This window comes from Homalodisca vitripennis, chromosome 1, assembly GCF_021130785.1.
Source record: "Homalodisca vitripennis isolate AUS2020 chromosome 1, UT_GWSS_2.1, whole genome shotgun sequence".
Classification (NCBI taxonomy): Eukaryota; Metazoa; Arthropoda; class Insecta; order Hemiptera; family Cicadellidae; genus Homalodisca; species Homalodisca vitripennis.
Window position 1 is genome coordinate 43,446,784 of NC_060207.1, and position 21,992 is coordinate 43,468,775.

Below are 21,992 nucleotides of genomic sequence, written 5' to 3' on the forward strand. Positions count from 1 at the left end.
TTACTTTTTAAGGAATCCGTGAATTCATGATGTGACAAATTCGATATCGAAGCACACTTATGGAATGGGAAGAGGTAAGCCCCAAATTAATTACCGCTTTAGTGAAGAACTTTAGGTCCTCCAAAAGTCAGGATGTTTACGGCATGTCGGGTGAAGTCTTGAAGTCCGTCATCGACGCTATAGCTGACCCTCTATGCAAAGCCATAAATTGCTGCCTAAGATTTGGTGTTTTTCCTGACTACATGAAAATATCTAGAACGATCCCCATCTACAAGAAGGGCGACCATCAAGAACTGGCAAATTACCGTCCGATATCGATAATCCCGGTATTGGCCAAAGTCATGGAAAGTGTCATGAAAATTCAGCTAGTGAAATACTTTGAAGAAAAAACCTGTTCATGGTGGGGCAGCATGGTTTTAGGAGATGCCACTCCACTACTACGGCAATATTATCACTAGTTGAACAAATAACCAAGGCATTTGAGGAGGGTGAATCAATGGCGCTTACACTCTGCGATCTCAGCAGGGCGTTCGACTGCGTATCACACCAACTACTGCTCCAGAAGTTGTCTCACTATGGAATAGGTTCTACGGTCCACAAGACATTAGCATCGTATCTGCTAAACAGGAAACAGGCCGTCTTTCTGGAGGGTGCGCAGTCGGGGATCTTGCTGGTCAAGCACGGAGTGCCTCAGGGTTCTGTTCTGGGGCCCTTACTCTTCCTCATACTGGTCAATGACCTGGAACTCGAGGGTCGCTCTCTCCTATTCGCAGATGACTCAACCTTAACAACAAGAGGGAAAGATTTAAACAGAGTGAGGCAGGATGCAATAATGTTACTGGACAGGGCAAAACAATGGTTTGAAGTCAACCATTTGCAGTTAAACCCAGACAAAACCCAGCACCTGATATGCACACTCAAGAGAGACATAGGCTCCCAAACCAATGATAACGTAAAATTGCTCGGTTTTTATCTGGACCGAAGAATGACGTGGACGGCACATGTTTCTCAGGTCTGTGTCAAACTCTCCAGAGTGCTCTGCCTCCTCAGGAAATTAAGGAACCAGGTAACGGAGCCCTATTTACAAACAGCATATCATGCACTCTTCCAAAGCCACATTATATATGGACTGATACTATGGGGTCATTCTGGAGCCTGTGAAGACGTGCTGAAGCTGCAAAAGAAAGCTGTAAGAATTATAACCTCTTCAGGATACTTGGAACACTGCCGGCCAATTTTCATCCGCCTGAATATCCTTACAGTCTACAGCCAGTACGTCTACAACTCCATCTTGCAGGTACGGGAGCAGTCTTTCAGTATTCCCTCCAGAAGCGACATCCACGGCTATGACACTCGCAGAGCCCGGGACTTAAACATCGCACGATGCCGACTCTCCGGTACACTAAGGAGTTTCCCTAGGTATGGTCAAAAGCTGTTTAACTTGCTACCGATAAGTGTGAGACATCTTGAGCATACCAAGTTCAAGACAGCCTTGCATGAAGAGCTCATAAGGAGGCCGCTTTATTCCTTAAAGGAGCTGGAAGAAAAGCCACTGTTTGGGTGACCCACCGCCAGAAATGTAAATATTGTAAATTTTATAACTATTTGACATGAACATTTTTACTTTTGACGCAGTCTATACGGGAAATCCGTCCATTGACGAAGAATACAAGTATCAAGTATCAAGTAAGTAAGATAAGATGACATTTATGAATTGTTCAATCGGATGATCTGGAGGTAGATTAGGAGGGGTCCAATTTGACTTCGGTTTGAACTTAGCAACTGAATTTGGGATTTTATTATCATTCATTGTGTTTTGTAGAAAATGAAACTTTAGCCTTATATTACGCGCAAAAGCGGGGGCTTCAGCAAGAAAATCCATATGATTGAACTTTGGTGTTGGTGAGAAAGTTAATCCTTTGGATAAAACAGAAACACCTTCGGAATTCAAATCATATTTGGACAGGTTAAGTATGTTAGAAGCTACCATGCAATTTTGTTCGTTGTTTATATCCACAGTTTTATCCACACTAGAACTCACAGTGAAATGTTCTGCCAATTGTCTTGTAGTATCGTTTTTGGAGATTATGTTGATAGTCCCTGGTGGGTCAGTTTTTATGTTCACATCTTTATAACTGTAGCTATCTTTTAAATTGACCTTATTCGGTTCAGTTGTATTCATATAAAGGTTACTGAGTTTTTTGTAAAGTTGTTCAAGTTTAGTTTTCATTAGATGGTTACATTCTAGTATACGTTATTTACAAACTCCGGTTCATCTCGAAGAAGCTCCAACAGAGAACAAAGTTTGTTACTATGTTCTTTAGATAAATTTTTGTATAATCCAAGAACAAAGCTAGTGAGTTGAAAACTAGTTTGTCTTGCGAAGGAAAATACATCATTTCTTAATTCGATTGGAAAAGCAAACACAGGAAAATTTAGGCTGTAAACCTTTAGGTGTCAAGCCAAGATTGAAACAGACTGTAAGAAAAGCAATCACAATTCAACATGACAATTTTAATAGCGTGGTATCTAAACTGGCTAGGGATTGATTATGAACTTACAGTTTTTGAAAACATTTGACAAAAGTTTGTTATAAAATAAATTAAATGGGTTATTTCATAACCTCAGATATATCAGAAGTTCACCACCAAAGGGTTGTAAGTTCATTATTTTATTTTTATAGTTAGGTCAACTATTTAAACACATTTTGATAAGCATCTAATTTTGAATGAGTCTTACACAATTTTGCTTAAAACAATGCCGGAGAAGTGTATGACAGTAACAGCAAGTAAAATTTAATCACTTTTAAGAATTATAATATTTCTAAAAGGTAAAACCAGCAATCTAGAGGTTTGCAATTATATTTTATTTTTGTTAGTACTACAACTATCTGTAATCATTAATAACACAACTCCCTAATACACAACAAGCCCTAACAACTAAAGCAATGAGAACTGCATTAAGACTATTACAAATTATAGCCATTCATGGCCTTTGCTCACTGTATCGCTCACACCGAAGTGCGAGGTCTGTATTATGTTTCTCAACCCCCGTGGGTTGCAGATGGACTCGTCATTCCGAAAACTTACGAAGCATGAGTCTTGTGGTTTACTATATGTCAGCTGTTAAAATATCAAAATTAAAACAAAACTGAACTATGTTACATTGTTGGACTACAAAGTATACTTTCAGTTTAACGCAAGTTAAAATATACTTCTATCAATAGGAGGGGGGAGTTTACAATCCCCAAATTCCCCCCTCCCTGGATATGCCTATGAATGAAATAAAGGCCCAAAATGGAGCCATGCAGTACTCCTGAACTGGCAATGAAACTCTCAGAATAAACTCTACCAAATCATACTCTAAATCTTCTTTCCAGAAGGTAGGATTTTGATCAAGCGAATAAGGTTAGAGAAAAATACAAAACCCAGAAGCTTTCTCAAAAAGAAGCGAATGGGAGCTTGTGAAATGCCTTTTGGAAGTCAAGGCGATAGTAATCAACAGGTCCTCATCGTTAAACTGCAGGGCCATATACTGCCAAAAATTACAAAATCATTGTGACAGTCAAAAAACCTCTCATGATGTCATACTGAAGACCCTTTTATAAAAAGATTGAAGAATTGTCAATACTACATGAACTTTAAATACAATAATGAGTTAAATACAATAATGATATAGCAAATGACAAAGCTGAATTTATTTCTTCTGTTAGTTGTCAATAGGTCCTTAAACTCCCTCTAAGGTGTAGATTGAGTGACTGGTTAAGAAGATTCAGACTTTTCTTGAACTCATTCCTCTTCAGAGCTTTGAGATGTTGTGGTATTCTTCATTAGATTCTGGCCGATATAAGTAACTTTTGTTCAAAGATTCTTGTATGTGATGTGGCGGTAGCTTGTAGCGTGGCATGTGTGTATTTATGTATTTCATTATCAGGCGAGAAACTTAAATTTTCTATATGATGAATCTTCTATATGATAATTTCCTGTACAGGAATATACAGAATAGTGATTGTGAGAATTCCACGTGTTTGAAAGGGGAGTTTTGATGTGAACGCAAATCACCAAAAGCATGTGTAGTCTTTTTTGCAGGAGATGATTTCTCATTGATGACTCACCCATAGAGTATGCTCATATTGAGTTGTATTTAAAATAGTGACAAATTACAGTTTTTGCTCCCTCCATTGTATTAATTTCACAATGTACAAGTGCCTGCCTTGCCTTGATTCATAACATTGGTTGATGTGTTCATTTCAAGTAAGTTTACTGTCCAGTTTAAGCACACATATATTTTATTTGGTTGTTCATGGAGTATTAGGTTTGTCGGCAATCTCTTCTTATCATAGCAAAAGCTTCCTGAATTTTCTTGAAAGGATTTATTACTAAATTATTCCACTTTATGGTAGCTTTTAGGCTGTGTTATGCATTTATGAGAAGACCACCCATTGTATTGTAATGGGCATACACTAAGCAAACAGTATTAGTAATAAAATGTTGAATTAAGTCTGGGAGTTGTTGGTAAATAGTATAAACAAAGTTAGACCCGGTACTTTGTGGCAAACTTCTTATTGCTGGTGGATTGGATCAGCATAAACTTATAACCATTGATTAAGCTCAACTTAACAGGAAATACAGTTGCACTAGCCAGTCAAAACAAATCCTCACGAATTAAAAATCAATACAAAGTAAATAAGTGTAATACAAATAAAATACTCAAGTCTTTTAAAAACAAAAAATAATGCTAATGCTTTTCATCAGCAATAAATTCATGGCACTATAATAGCACTTTTCTTTAGGTAATAATTTCAAGTTTTGGGTTATTTAAAAATTTTTAAGTTCAGAGCTAAAATATTCAATGGCTTAGTTCAACTATGTGGCATTATAAAAGAAATGTTTTTTTATACAAGTTTGTTGAGTGGAAAAGGTATTGATATTTTTGAATTATCCTGAAATTAATATAAGTGGGTTGTTGTGGTTTGAAATAGGAAGAAGACCTTACAAATATACACCTTTCCAAACATGTATATAGAGGAAAATTTAACATTCTTGATGAAATTGCCTTCTTTTGCAATCAGAAAGGAAAGTTTTTTGTTTAAAGGTTATTTTTGACGATGGAAGGATTGTGAAGGAAACAGGATTTTTCCGGACATTTGCCATCGTTCAGTGAAACAAGAAAACAGTAACACTACGTTTCGAGATCTGCAATCTGATCTCTTCTTCAGGTAAAGAACTAACCTAATACATAATTACAAACTAGGTTAAAAAAAGCAAATCTTACTAAAGCGTTGTGGCACGCCTAAGTCAGGAATCACAACCTACATGTTGTTGTCAACTTCACTAACACTAAAGACATGCACTTAATACAAAACTATACAAAACACTAATCATTAAAACTAAACTACGGAATATAGGTCACAATACGTCTTCACTCGTCTACTAACCAGTCGTAGGTGGTTAGTAGACGAGTGAAGACGTATTGTGACCTATATTCCGTAGTTTAGTTTTAATGATTAGTGTTTTGTATAGTTTTGTATTAAGTGCATGTCTTTAGTGTTAGTGAAGTTGACAACAACATGTAGGTTGTGATTCCTGACTTAGGCGTGCCACAACGCTTTAGTAAGATTTGCTTTTTTTAACCTAGTTTGTAATTATGTATTAGGTTAGTTCTTTACCTGAAGAAGAGATCAGATTGCAGATCTCGAAACGTAGTGTTACTGTTTTCTTGTTTCACTGAACGATGGCAAATGTCCGGAAAAATCCTGTTTCCTTCAGAAAGGAAAGCATGTATTCTCAGTTTTTTACGTTCTGCTATAGTTTGCAATAAAAAAAACTTCCTTATAAACAAATTTAGACAACTGTCAAAGAAGAAACATTGCTGAGCATTTTATCTTTCAGCAGACATATGGGTTAAAAATTAAAATTCTCATCTAAAAATAATCCAAAAACTTCCATTTGGCAGTTGTTTTGAGCTGTCTTTATTCAGAATAAAATTCTCCTTATTGCTGTTTATTATTACAGAAAAATCTTGAATTTAGCTTGAGAAATATGTGCTGAACCACTGCATCAAGTTACTAACCAGTAAAAAGTGCACTCACTGATAGTAAATTCTTGTAGGGTATAACATTGTATATCAACAAAAAGGGAGATATCATTTGACAGCATAACAGTTTATTTAATAGATTATTTCAAAACTGCACTGAATGGAGTACTGACCTATGAGCCACTCCATAAACAATCACACCAATAAGTGATCTGCAATGTCTCACGTAAACTGAGCCATCCACTGTGTTTACCTCAATGTATTATTTGAGATGAGCCATATACAAGAGTCATTAAGCAAACTAGGCAGCCATCAAGCATGGCAAAAAAATAAAAATTGCGTATAAATTACTGTACTTAACCAAGCAAAAAGATGTGTTTATGTTACTTTGAATATTAATCGAAATGTCAGCGTGAACATTGGGTATATGCATTGTGAACTACAGTAAGAGACCTTTATAGCTATTTTCTATGTGACAATGTGGGTGCTTTGTGCTAGAGATAGTTGTGCTGCGCTGTTGTTATATCCCCATCCCTACTACTCGTCTAAATTTTGGCTCATGTCAGTGGATCATCAATCTAGTTTTACTGTTTTTTGTCTATATTTGTTGCTAATATTTTATATTCAGTATGAGTTTTTTTCCCATAAGAAACTATACTTTTTAAAACATAAATTATAAACCTTTGGGATTAAGAGATAATCATATCTTTTATAATGAATTAGCATTAAGACAATAAAATCTATGTTTCAGAAGTGAAAAATTACAAGTTTGATAAAAATTTCTACTTATAACAAAGATGTAAACTTTAATTCCATATTTAAAATACATTAGCATGCCTTCTTAAAAGCTTGGACTTACACAAAAGCCAAACATCCAGATTTAGGTGAACTCTTATGACATATTTCAGTAAAATGAAATTGCAACAAATTAAGTGATAGCTCCATTATTTGGAATAATGTATTTTCTACTGAAAATACACTAACATGAAATATTCTGCTGCATTGGTATTAAAGTGTCGTTACGTAAACATGCCATGGAAGAAGTTCTGTTTTTGTGGTAGTATTTCTGTGTGAAGGGTGAGGTAGTGGCAAAAGGGTATTTTCCCTAGGGCACCCAAATAGCTAGTGTTGGTCCTGGTTGTATAGGAAGAAAACCATTGAAGTGCCGAGCCCTAATTCCTGCAGAACAAGTTTTTTTTTATCAGGGTGGTGTAATTTACTGTGACAATAACTTTATTCAGGTCAAAAAGGAAACCCAAAATCTCACCCCTATGACATTTGACACCAAGTGATACATCACATCAGTTGTTGATTTGTTTTTAACAAGCAAACCAATTGTCAGCGGTCGAGCACTGCGAACAGACATATTGTCGTATATTTATAGTATAGGTTATAATAATCATTATTATTTGAGATAAGTGGATGCAGATAGTGTGCATGGAATCAAACAAGTTTGTTTTCTGATTTATGTGTATCACATTTCTGTATGATTTGTTCATTTTAACCTAGATTTTGTAGTTGTATGTAGGTTAGTTATTCACCTGAAAAAGTTATCAGATTGCAGATCTTGAAATGTAATTTTCTGATATTTTGTATCAATAAACATTGCAAAATGTCAGGAAAATTTATCTGTTTCTTTGTTGTGGATACAAAACATTAAGTATGTTTCCATTTTGTGTCTTAATGTGCTGTAGATCGTCCATCACCAACCAGGTGTTAGGCATTTCTCCAAAATTATACCACATGATTGTTCATTTATTTGAGTACTTTTCTAAAACTTTGTCCATTACTTTTGCAATTGTTGTTAATAATTATCATTATAATTAACATTATTTATGATTTAAATAGTTCCTTAATCTTCTTTTGACAAATAAACTTTCTGTTGATTGAGATTCTCAGACCAGTAGTCTCTTTTGAAATTGAAGTAAGACTGAATTTTGTGTGTTGATCTTGAAGTTGTTTATCTTGAATAGTTGGGCAGTATTGTGAGCAAGTCCTGTTTGAATAAGGGTGTCTAAATCTGAGTCAAGTAAATTGGACCAATAAAATTTAAGGATGTTGATGTCTTTGCATGTGATGTGGCTACCTAGCAAGAGCAATTTTCTTTGTGTGTGGAGAGTTCTTCTAGGATAACTCGTATATCATGTTTAGTATTATTCCGTCATGTCCACTTGTACAAGGTGTCTATTATGTGCTTGTTCTCAGTTGAGGATGACTGACAGGACTTCTATATTATGAATGATGCATGAATTCGTTAGAACTAGAAATGCTCCTACATATGCAAAATTTGAAACAAGCACCAACCAAAAGGTTGCTTAACAAAGTCTATTACAGGGAAAATGAGCATAATCCTAGTATATAGTAGCAGTAATTTTAGTTTTTCTATAGTAATAATTTTCAGGAAAGCAAAATAAAATACCTTAATATGTATAAAATGATAATTTTTATTGTTATAAATATCCCTCCACACAAAAAGAATATGTATCTAAACTAGTAAAATATCTCGTGGAATACAATACAAAATTAACAATGAAATAACTAAGCAAAACAAGTATGTAAGGAACAGTTTGGATACTATGCAGCATTAGAAAAACTGTGTTAACAACGAATTAGCCAAAACTACAAATTAACAATTCAAATTACAAAAATTCAGGTTATGTATAACCTTTTATAGTCTATCTTGATAAAGAAGTTATAAGTTCTGTAAGCATATGGTTGGTCGAACCAACTTATCATTTGGAATTTGATCAATTTAATATTTTATACTTTATTTAATCAGTTGAACTATTTTAATTGCCATACAAGTACACACTATGCAAAAGTAAACAAGACTAGATATTTCAATCCATTACATTTACAAACTGATTGATAAAAACTATTGATAAGAATAAGTTATATATTTCTGATAAATCTTGATGAGAAATATAAAAATGAAAGATAAAAAAAAAATCAAAATAGTATAATACATAGTTTGTATCACTGATTAAAATGTCTTTCCCAAACATATAACTTATCATTATTATATTATATATATTGATGAAAAACTATTTGAAAATTTCCAGTAAACCGAATATTAATACCTATTAATAATAAAGATTTCATAAATATAAAACATCCTGTATTACTAACCAAAATAATGCTCTTATTTTTTTCTTAAATTTGATTTAAACTATCTCACTTACAATGATTAGGGAAATGATAAAGAGAAATAATTCATTTTATTCCCTCCCATATAATTTTTCTTGTTATTATTAATATTTTGCCATATTAATGAATATATATAGATATATAAATATGTTTGCTCCGCCAGGTGAAAAATTTCAAATGTAAATAACAACATTTCACAAACCATGTAAACGAATGAAAGATCTTAGTAATTTTATAATGCGAATAAGCTTTAGATTACAAAGAAACAGTTCCAAAATACTGTTAACTTTCTTCAGGAATGTACAAGATGATTTGCCATAACAAAAACTAACTTTTAAAAAGAAAAACTGTAAAACAATCCATTATATGTATTCTGCAGTCAATGTGTTGACTTACTGTACAATAACTGTCTAGCTATATTACACGTAGATAACACAATCTTTGTGGCTATATACTCATTGTTTCTGGCTTCACGTAACAGTGTATGGAGCACTGGCAAGTCTGGCACAGCCAACGTGTAAAAAATTTCCAGATTGAAATATATTTTTGGTATTTTATCACAAATAGTGTAACATTTTTAAATTCAGAACATACCATATTTAGTTTTGACTGGGCAAGTGAATATCCCCATCACTGCGATCCTAAGGACCTATTGTAACAAGTACTATTCACAACATATTTTGTGGACAAGGTTTAAAGATGGATATTAAAAGTAGAGGACTTTTTTTGTCAACAAATTTTAATATGCTGAAGTTTTGTGATGGACACATTTTGTGATATCACATTGTAACGGTGGAAATGTGTAATTGAAAATTCAATTTGTTCTAACAAATGCAATACATACATACAATCCTGTGAATTTTAAATCAACCAAATATTTGACCTGTTGACAACTTAACGGTTTTCTTTTTGTATCTTAAACTATGTTGGTTTGCTGATTTAGACAGAGACAGATTTTTAGAGTTTTAGTTTTAGAGAGTTGTTTACTTTTTTATGCAAAAAAGTTATTTTGAATATTTTTTATTCAAATGTTTGTTTTTTTTTTACATTCCACTAAATTATTTTCACTATAAATGTCTGTGTCATTATCACGCAAATAAAGCCAGTCCTTTGTTTGTGATGGATATTTCCATCACAGTAAAAACTAGAAATAAAACCTAAAATACTCCAGGACGGGTGACATGCAACAATAACACTCAGTAGCTGTCTGCACTGTTCAACTATAGTGAATTCACTATAGTTGAACACTCATATGACATAGGACAAAGGAAGTACTGACGACTAGTATAAAACACCAGAACTACATGCGTGACATGCAGTTGTCACAGGAATGTTGAACAGAATAAAACAGGAAAAATATAACAATGCATAATATTACATCAGGGACACAAGTTATGCAATCGCTATGAATGTAATATAGTGTCAAAAACCATTAAGTAGTTAACATCAATAGGAGGATTAATTTGCTGATTTTAATACTCAATATATTTAATTTATTTAATATAGTAGACTTTGTCTATCATTCATAAACTACTATTAGTATCATGAAAAATCCTTTCTTACAATTATAATTTGCCAGATAACAAAGATACATAATTATTATGTTAATATTGAAAAGTTTGGTTAGTAATACAGAGTTTTACTTAGATTCAGCTAAGAATGACATTGTATATAAATTCATGATTAGTTTATCTAGTCATGTTCATTTTGTACGTCTTTAAGATTTGGGTAGATTTATCATATTATGTACTATTTAGTCCAACTGAAATAAAACATTTACCAAAGCTTACAAAACTTTGAATCTACAGGTCAACTACTATTTCATAAAAAGATCATGTTTCATTCTTGATTGTTTTAAATTAAATTATTATAAAATTTACATGTCAGAGTGTTTTACAAATATACATTACTTAGGATTTACTGAACGTTTTATGGTGTCTGTATTATTACAAGTTGACAGAACCAACATACAGACATTATAAAATAAAAATATCATAAAATTGGTTTCTTTCAAGAAAACAAATTTACAAGAAAGTACGTAAATTACTTATTATATAGTACTGCATTAAGTAGAAAAGGCACCATTGACCAATACAAAAATATTCAAATTTTACCACAAAATACGAGTGCTGATATTTACAAGTCTCTAAAACAATAAATAATACTTGCATACTTAAAACAATAGACCTTAGAAACTGTATTATTCTTATTTGTGACAGCTAGCTGCCCTATGTGATGACTAAGCTTAAATTATCATCATTGTATAATGTGGAAGTCTTAAGAAAGTTTAAAACCCATACAATTTGTTTCATTCAATTTTAAGTGCACTAAATTTAAAGCTTTTTTATAAGGCAAATATTTACAAACCTCACTAAATGTTACCTTAAGAGCACCTTCATAGAGAGAAACATTCCTCTACCAAATTAAAAACCGAGTGTACACAAGTACTAATATTATTTGTAAACTTCAAAATGCATTTACAAATAATACATTAAAATTTAATTGAAAAAAGATACCAATGCTTGATTACTAAACAAAGTATATCTATAGTTGCAAGCTATAGAAAAAATATGAACATTAAATATGTTTATAAGATACTTCATGCAGAAATAAGCAACTATTAATCAAAACAAAGTAACTACACAACAAATAATCTGTCATATATTTTGAAGAGTGGTTTAAAATAAAAATATATTTTTAATATATAATCTTTAATGTAACACAAATTATTTTGTTGCATTGTCTATCTATATAATTAAGTAATCAAAGAACAAAGAAAGACAAAATTCTTGAGTAATAAATCAATAGCATGCAACAAAACAAGTAGTTAGAACAATTAATATTGAAATCAAGGAAAATTAATTATTAAAATTAACTGTAGTATCTACTCAAAAAGATTATTGAGTTGTTCATGAAAAATTATACAACATGTCTTCACAATACAGCATTGCATAAATGTATTCTTAAAACAGAATTCTACTAAATGGAAGATAAAATATTAAAAATAATTAGGAACTCATAAAGAAAATGTGTCTAAAGAAGTTAATTTAATAAGTAGTTGTCTTAGAAAGTAGTCACAATATCATGAAATGCATCTTTCCCAAAACAATATAAATATAGTTTCATTACAATCAATCAATTAACTCTACATGAAATAAAAGTATTAAATGACTAAACAAGAATAAAATAATAACTAAATAACAAACCAACCCTATTTAATTTATGTAGTATTTAAAGCACTGTAATATTCTGTACATAAAATATTAATATTTCAACAACATTTTAAAATGCTTACATCTATTTCAAGCACCACAAAGTTATCTGAAGAAAACCATGATAAAGGGTGTGCTTTAAAACATGATTGAGATTTTATTTACTCACACTTAAGCATAAGTTATTATTTTAACAAAATTAAAGCTACTGTATATGCTATTTCAATATAAGTTCAGAGAAAATGATAAACTAATAGTAAAACAATCCTTTCTTAAAAATTTTTATCTGAGGACTAAATTATGTATCTTATAATTACATAAACAATCCTAAATTATTAATTAAACTAGTAGTGGTGTCAATTATTCACTATATATATTTTAGAAAAAAGTCATTGGACAAACCCAAAAATTTATGATTATAAAAAAATAATTAAGTTTCTTTTTGGAATTGTTTTAAATTTTATAAATTGTTAGCATTTAAATATAATTAACTTATGCAGAAATTTAGACTGAATCATGATGGTTTACAACATATACAGTTACATCTTGGTTTATTTTAATATTTAAGTTTCTTCTAGAAACAAAAATTAAGATTAAGGGGGAAAGTTATACAGACTTTCAACATCGAGAACACGTTACACTTACAGAGCAAGAACACTTGTTATCTGATATCTACTTCAATATGAAGTATTACGTTAGGCAACTTTTGAACACATAACTACACTAACATCCATAACAGTAATGTTATCTAAATCATTCACTGCCAATAATGGATTTAAACAAGGAATGCAAACCCGTTTTTACTTGGCCACTTAAATTTATGAATGTTTAACGCTTTGTAGTTTGTGAGTTGTATAATGACTTAATTTTGTAATTAAACCGTGGTAAAGTGTATGGTAATGTATTCGATACATTGCTTAACTCATACTCATAACTTTTATTATATTGTGGTTATTTTTATTCAATAGGCTGGAAAGTGTATGGATGAAATTAAACATTTACATTAACATGACAGGACTGTATAGAGTATCTTGTGCCTGTGAGAAAACATTTTAAAAAATTAAATTTTTTATAAAATGACAGTACTAAAATCTCATTTGAGCTCGAAAAATATCATAAGTAGTGGAACTCTATATTTTGTTCTAGTGTTGTTATCCAAACGATTCAATCGCATAAATAGCATGTTAAGAACAGTTAGTAATAATTGTCTGATATATAGATACATCTTGATTCTAAACATGCTAATTGAACTAGATAACAGATAAGGAACTGTTTTTGGAGTGTACTAAAAGATAGCAGCACCTCACAACACTAGTTGACATACAGAAAGACAGACCAGAGAGCTTATGCAAGTTTGTAACTCAACAGAAAGCTACTACTATCTTAGCACCGTGACTGGCAAGGTTGACATCACACAAGATACGTGTGACAGTGAGTTAACCGAAGCAAACGTGTTAATTCATCTTACAAAATTAGAACAGAAAAATCGTGACGCAAATAGAAAGAATACAATATAAACATCAAATACAAGGGCTCATTTTCAGCTTAAGATGCTTCATTAATTTTGCAATAGGAACTCCTTTCATAATTGTTTTGCTTTTTAAGAAATGTTATAAAACAACTGGTAGTATAAAATGGAAACAGAGTGAAGATTGAACTAATTGGAAATTAATCAAATTTATCACACCATTTCTTTAGCAGCAATGGTTGGAGTTGTATGGAACATGACGCCACCTTCTATTTTCAAATTTTTCAATTTTAGGTAAGGACTTGAGCGAAATTGTACATCTATTTACCCAAAACAACGTAAAAAACTAAAGTTAATTGGAAGCATTTAATTCAGTTGTGACATCACCTTTGAGTTGGAGATACATAACAAATTCACTGAATTTAATCTGCCTACAAGGAAAAAGAGATTTGATGATAACAAATTAATTCTAGCCACCAATACCCATGTGTATACTCTCTGAAATAGTTACATCCTAAATATTAAATATAATTAATACTAATTGAATGCTAAGTGACTGTCCATGTCAGCATGCCTTCCATACTGAACTTTTCATTGATGCTTAGACGATTTCACATGGCTTTGAAATAAAATTCAAGAATTAAAATATTCTAAAACATTTTTAACGCAATAAAATACTTTAAATATTGTTTCAAGAGTTGGTAAAATAATTATATTTCTTTAATAATTATTATATTGTTTGGGTGATGTTTAAATGTAGAACATTATAAATAATTAGTGCATTTTAACCGATTGTAAGTATTCTTTCAAGGAATTGTCTTTGTTTATGAACTTCTGTATCCTGCTATCTCACATTTTTTGAATTATTATCTATTTCTACAACAAGGGAATTAGAATTGCCTTTGCATATAATAAAACTTAATAAATATGATTACTAAAAATACTGTCATTATTTTTGGCTTTTAAAATGCTCTGTACTGATTTTATTCAACCTAATTTCAACAACACAAATTGCTCATTTTTTGCACAAGGTGATGACCCAATTTACCACAATATGGCGTGCGCCATTTTTAGCACTAATGAAATACTGTTAAAAAATGTGGACAAGATGCAATGCCCAAAACGGTTTATTTAACACACTCTGTGAATGAAAGAAAGACATATAAACCTTAGAAGAGAACTCGCATATAATTCCAAAATTTGGGTTTGTCTTAAAATTTAGTCAACTGTCCTTGGTCAATTAGTTATATCAAGTTTGGATGATTACATTTGTGGTGTATAAACAAAAGTACTATATTCATTATGCTGTTAAAAGTTTAAGTCTACTATTTGAATGGTTTATTATTGAATTAATTTTGTTCCTATCTGAGGAACAGATTACATGATCTGCTAAAACAAAATCAAAACACATTCTGATAAGCAATAGTATTGTGTTTAACTGTTCATTCAAAAAAAAGAAGCCATCAAATATAAAAATATACCTAAATCGGTTTTTTTTCACAAACTTTGTTAACAGAAGAATTCCACTACTGATACTGATATTTATAAATATATATATATTTTAGACTTGCATAATTTTGCTAAATATTTTTTACTAGTATACAACACATCATTAATGTAAATGTTAAGAAATTTGTAGACATAATATATTCTAAAGTTTTCTGGGTTTTTTTTTGTAAATTAACCCTTTGAGTGCCACAGCCATTTTTCAGTCATACATAAAATGAAGGGCCATATTTTGTAAATCTGCAAGCATATAGATTTTTATAAATTTGTTTGCTATTTTGGTAATTTTGTGAAGAATATGACACATGTTTAAATAACACTTAATTCAGAATAATGTTTTTTATGTATTGAAAATATTTCTTTCTTTTTTATAAATTTAAGTTTGAACCAATTTTGTGTTTATCCTATATTTTTTATACTGTACCATAGGAAAGGTAAAAAACAAACCATGTTTCATATATACTTCACATTAAAACATAATACAGTGTTGTTACAAGGTAAAATACTCCAAAATGCAAGAGTTTGAAAAAAGGTTATTACACGAAAGTTCAACTGACCTACATTTTTTTATCATAAATTTATTGAAAATGGTTTGGAGACCATAATGTATATGATTATAAACATATTTATAGACTGAGAGTTAGCGAAGCCTATCACTTAAGGCACAGGAAAGATTTTAATTTTGTCTGTCTAACGATATCTTGAATTAAATTAGCTACATATTTGAAATTTTGCAGGCAATTTCAGTGAAGCCTGTTATGCCACACCTACTCCTATCCTGTTTATTGTCAACCGGACATAAAAAATCTTTATGGACAAAATTTTTTTAATTTTTAATAAAATATCATGCAAGAATAGTTATGTGCATAATTGATTTTTACTCTTCAACAAATCTTAGTTTTGTTCATCCTCTGAAAATTTTACATCATTTCACCTTCTTGATTGCCTGTAATTTCCATGCCAGATTACTGCTGACGAAAAATAAAGAATTTACACTTTCATCTACTTGTAACAGAAGATTATCATCATTGGCAAAGTTTTTTTTTATTCATTCCTACAGTAAAATGGTACATTACTGCAAATACAATACACACAATAAAAACAATGCCCAAAAAAAGCTGCAGTGTTTTTGTGCAACAAAAAGTAGCAATAATAGTAATATAACCTCTTTACGCTTGTTTATACAAAAACACGGTCCTCAAAACATTGTAGATTATGATAAACTCAGTATAAACATACTAGGGATTGATACTAGATTTGACCACTACTCATCAACTCTCAAGACCAAACTTATGTCACAATGACACAGATATCCACAGACAGAAGAGGAAGAAAAACAATACAAAACTCCCTTATATCAATAGTTTAAAAATTAAAACATTGAATATTATTGAAACATGAATCGTCTGTCACAGACACTGGCATTCAAAGGGTTAAACACCACTTTGTATATTATTTCCTTTTTGTCACATTATAATCAAATTTTAATTTATCCTATGCTCAAAGGGTTAGATTCATTACTGTTTAGTAACTATCTAAAATCAACAGATTATTTCACTGTTTTTATTAATTATAACATTTGCATCAGTGCTTACAATTACACACTACAAATTTTTAATCCTTTTCCTCAATACTTAGCCATGTTTTAAAATACCAGTCAATTATCTGTAAAATGATGTCTTAACTTAATAAATAATACATAATAAATATTTTCTTTTTGGAAAAAGAGATCAGTAGGCCACTACTGTAAAACATATAAGAACAATTAATTAATAACTAACTTAACTTAGGCAATTAAATAAATAACATTATTTATCTAATAATACAGTACACTAAACTGAATACAATGTGTATTAGCTTATGAAAGCTAATTTAATGTCATGTCATAAGTTTTTCAGCAAAATATCAAATGAGAAAACAAACAAAACAATAAAGCAAATAAATACTGTAAATCATTATTAATCAAAATGGTACTATACCATACCATCTATGATAATGCTAAAAATAAGTTAAATCTTTACGTTATATCTTAAAAATAATAGTCATGCAGTAACGGAAAATTACACCTAAATAGTGCATTAGCTTGTGCAAGCATTAAAAAAATATTTTCTAAAATAGAAAATCTAATCACGCATACCTATAAGATAAATTTTGTCAACTACATGAAAAACAACTTACGCGATCAATATAAAAGTTCTTACTAAAAACAGAACTGAATATCTCTACTGTACGTATAACTTACATTTTGCTTTCCTTCCATACTAATAACTTAATTTGTTTAATTATTTTAACAAATGAATGAAAGTCAAGTTTCCAGTTTTACAACTGGTGTATGCATTATATTGATATCCACAGAAGAAAGCGGATCAGATATGTCAGATTTTGTCTGCTGCTTGAGCTCTAAAGATAGAACTGAATCTTCAATAACATTGTTATTAGGTTTGGCTTGATCTTTTTCTTCAGTAACTCTTTCCTCTTTCACATTAGTTGAATTTGTATTTATAGAGTTTTCTTCACTAGTTACTTCCTCTACTTTTAGCATTTCTTTACATGAAGTATCTGTTGAGGATTTAATTTTTGGTTTTAAGTTCACATGAACATTATTATTCATCACAGATATGGGTTTCACTTCATTTCTGTCAACTTTTATTTTGTGATTTTCAACAATAGTCATCTGACTGTCAATTATTTTATGTTGCTCAATCAAGTTTATCCCACCAGATTTAATCGGGGATCCAAGTGCTTTCCTTATCTCTACTGTGGAGGTCGAACCGTTTTCAGCCTCTTCTTGATCCATGTCCTGAACAGAACTGTTATCAGACGACCCCTCACGAGTGTCCAAGCCAGAGTTCTGATCGTCAAGCAGTAGGGAGGGATCTAGTGAGTCATCACCGTCTTGTGGATGCATCCGCTTCACATGCCTGAGAAGTGATGACTTCTGGGTAAAGTCAATGCCGCAAGTTGTGCAAGTCAACCGTTCACACCCGTATGACTCATCATGTGCTTTCGCAAAATGTTTTTGTCTGTGAAAGTTAATCCACACATCTTACACAGATGAGGTTTTTCTGCCGTGTGGGTCGCATCATGTTGCATCAACTCAGCAAAACTCTTGAAAACATCACCACAAGTTGAACAGGCAAGAGAAGTTTCCGTGTGAGCATGAGTACTTTGGAAGTGAACGTCTAGATGATCCTGGCTCTTGTACGACTTGTTGCAGATCTCACATTGGAACATCTTAGGAGCTGCATGGACTACTGCATGGCGCAGGAGGTTGGCTTTGTCCCTGAATACCTTATCACAACTAGGACAAGGGAACTGCTCTGCTTCGGTGTGTACTTTCATATGTCTCTCCAAGTTGGCTAACCTGTTAAACGACTTACCACATTCTTTACATTGACAATATTCCTCCTCAGAATGGCTCTTGAGATGCAATGCTAAACTACAATTACGATAAAATTTTCTACCACAGATTTTACATTCACATGTTTTTTCAACAGAGTGTGTTGCAACAGAATGCTGCCAGAGAGCTCCCCGGTTAGAGTAAACATTGGGACAATGTTCACAAGGGTAGCTGAACCTGTTTAAGTCTTGCTTCTTTACTTTTTCAGGTTTTGGTTTTTCAACTTTAGTCACTGTAATAGGAAATATACTGACAGAAGCTGCTTCTTCATATTCTTCACCAGATTCATTGTCAGAATAGACAGCTTCAACTCCAGTAAGCAGATCTTGAACATCCATTCTCTCTTCGATCCACTCAGATCTGTGCAATAGCTGCAAAATTAATCACAATTATACATTACTGTCAATATTTGCTTCCTTTAAAAAGAAATACTATACGAAATTTATAACTTTCAATGTTAATTTAACACTGAGTGATCATGAAAATGTTAACCCTGGCAGTGTGTTAAGCATCTCAAGTGCGCTTCAAAGTAGCTGTGTGTCGTGTAGAAGCGCCATCTCAGATGCTCTTCAAGGTTTTTGGAAAAAAGTACTATTTATTGGCAAGATATCTGGATGATATTTATGCCAATGTAATGTATTCAGGAAGTTATAAACTACAGATTATAGGTCTTCATCTGTAATGTAACAATTGTGGTGAACGGTTTTCAAAAATATATTTGAAAAGACTCTGAAGAAACTACCAAATACATCATTTCTAACCAATCACAGGATTGATTTGATGTAACTGTCACACCATTGCCAAATGCACAAATTAATTATCTTTTCAGCACTATAACTGCCATTTAATTCCATGTTCTAATTTGTGTACAATAACCATTCTCCCAAACCCTGACATCAGGCCCAGTACATTGCATAAAATACATAGTTCGAGAAAACATAATAAACTCCTTTATAATTTGATGGGTCTCAATAAAAAATATCAGCTTAAAGATGAAAATCTAATGCATTGAAAGAATTGTCAAGAAGGTATTTTTTGCTGCATGGTTGGCAACGGTTTCAAAACGAAGTTGGAAGCAATTTCTCTCTCCTAGAACAGATGTCCAGTCAGTTTGCCTTTATTATAATTCTGGTGTTTTTTTTTCTAAGAAAAAATAATGAATAGCATATAGGCCAGTAAAAAAATGCAAATAATAGCTTCATTTTAGTTACAAATTGCATTTTATCTTTCCAAAAAAGAAGCCTATGTTTAGGTTTCAGATTACATCATATATTAGTTTATATTTTTAATAATATCGCAACACATTTTATATTTGTTTATTCACAGACATCTGTTCCAACAAAATATGCTATAGAACAAAAATAAAATGTTTAATAATCTATTTTTACAAAAAACTTTATACAGTATTTTTAGCGAAAATAAGTCAACGGGCGCCTGTTACATATTATGTTATATTAAATGTATTACTCATAGTACTTTGATTTTCTACTTGTTTACCTTATGTAATTAGTTTCCTATATTGAAAAATATAAAAATTCAGTATAGGCCCTAATTTGTAGCTCATTTTTTGGGTTTTCACTAAAACTTTGTTTCCACAGTATTTTTATTTTATTATTTATCTCTAAAAATTATATCTTTATTAGCTATGGTTATATATTTTGTTATTTTCTAATAGGGTATTCTTCTCACAATATAACATAACAATTATTTTTGAATTTTATACTTACTCTAAGGTATATAAAAAAAATACTTAACCTACTGTTTACAATTTTTGTAACTTGAGCATTATTTTAGAAAATGTATTGCAAAAAGTAAAACTTTATTTCTGTTGAAAAACTAAGTGCATATTTTTTCCTGCATAATATTCTGCTCATTTTGGCTGTTTGGAATTTTCTTACAAGCGTTTCAATGTTGGTAAAACAAAAATTTTCTGTTCTCATTCTTTTCAAGACAACATACAGTAAACCATAACATTTATAGATTATATAGTAAATGTTTATAAAACCACACTTTACGAGAAAAAAATGAAGTGCTACAATGTAAATATTAAACAGATTTAGTATTTTCTCATGGATTGTGCTTGCAACATGCACAAAACCGGAGTCCATCTAAAAAATTTAACATGGTTGCAGTAAAAGGGTAAAAAATAAATAAATTCAGAACAGCAGAGCTTAAAAGAATACAATTGTATTAGTAGTAATTCTAACACATTTTATATCTGCAACTCATTCAGTTTGTAAATGAATTAAATCAATAATTTATCTGACTAAAACAACAAAATAGTCTTAGTTTCAGGATGAAGTGTGTACACTAGATGCCTATATTTGATCTAACTGTTCAAGACAATTACTACCATCAGTTCCTTCGGCTTATACCATCACCCCAAACACAAAGTAACATAACTGCCATAATTTAAAAATAATTTTCTACACTTTCACTTAAATCATCTGAAAAAGATTAAACAAGAAGTAAGGATTTGTTTATGGATGGAAAAAATATGTAAATGTATACATGACTACAACTGGTAAAAAGTTTACAATGGGACATAATTTTATTTATACATTCCTGAAAAATTGTGTTTCAGTACTTAGAGCAATTTTTTGTTACGGGTGACGATATTTGGTGGTAAAGACATATTGTAGGATATTATTTATATAGTGACTACTAATAAAAAAAATGGGGTCACTTAAGTTACGCGCTTGAGTTCGCAAGAATTTGGAATGTAGTGTACCTTGGATATCAGCCACCCTAACATGTGTTTATCATCCATGCTTCCCTTCTATACAAAGCAGCCTTTTTGTCTATAATTTTTACAAAAGGCAAAAGCAACTGCATTATTAATATAAATTTAAAATACTGTTACTTAAAACAATTTACAGAATTTGAGACATAACACCAAGAAACTTGAAATTTACACCAGATATAATCTAATGAGCTTTCCAAGTAGTATCAATACTGACCATCGAACACTGCTCTTTCAATAAGAATTACATTGATTTTCAAACAGTCCTTATAACCATTCCGAGAGAAAATTTTATGGATAATAGTATTTCTAATCCTTTTAACCTGGGCATACAATATATTGTCCACAGAAAACTATGCAAAGCGTACAGGTGGATTGTCTGCCGAGTTACTCGCCAAATGTACGGGCAGACAATTTAATGTCCAACGAATCCGTAATTTTAAATAAAGTATATTGGCTGAAGGATTATATACTTAATTG

The 21,992-nt window shown here is 31.3% G+C and overlaps 1 protein-coding gene across 1 annotated transcript in view; it reads right to left on the reverse strand.

The window, feature by feature from the left end:
- Positions 1 to 8,460: 8,460 nt before the first annotated feature.
- Positions 8,461 to 21,992, reverse strand: part of LOC124360390 (zinc finger protein 37-like) — a 34,875-nt gene continuing 21,343 nt past the window's right edge. Inside the window, 2 exon segments of the mRNA XM_046813993.1 lie at positions 8,461 to 18,346; positions 18,349 to 19,140. Coding sequence (XP_046669949.1) covers positions 17,675 to 18,346; positions 18,349 to 19,140 — 1,464 coding nt within the window. The 3' untranslated portion in view covers positions 8,461 to 17,674.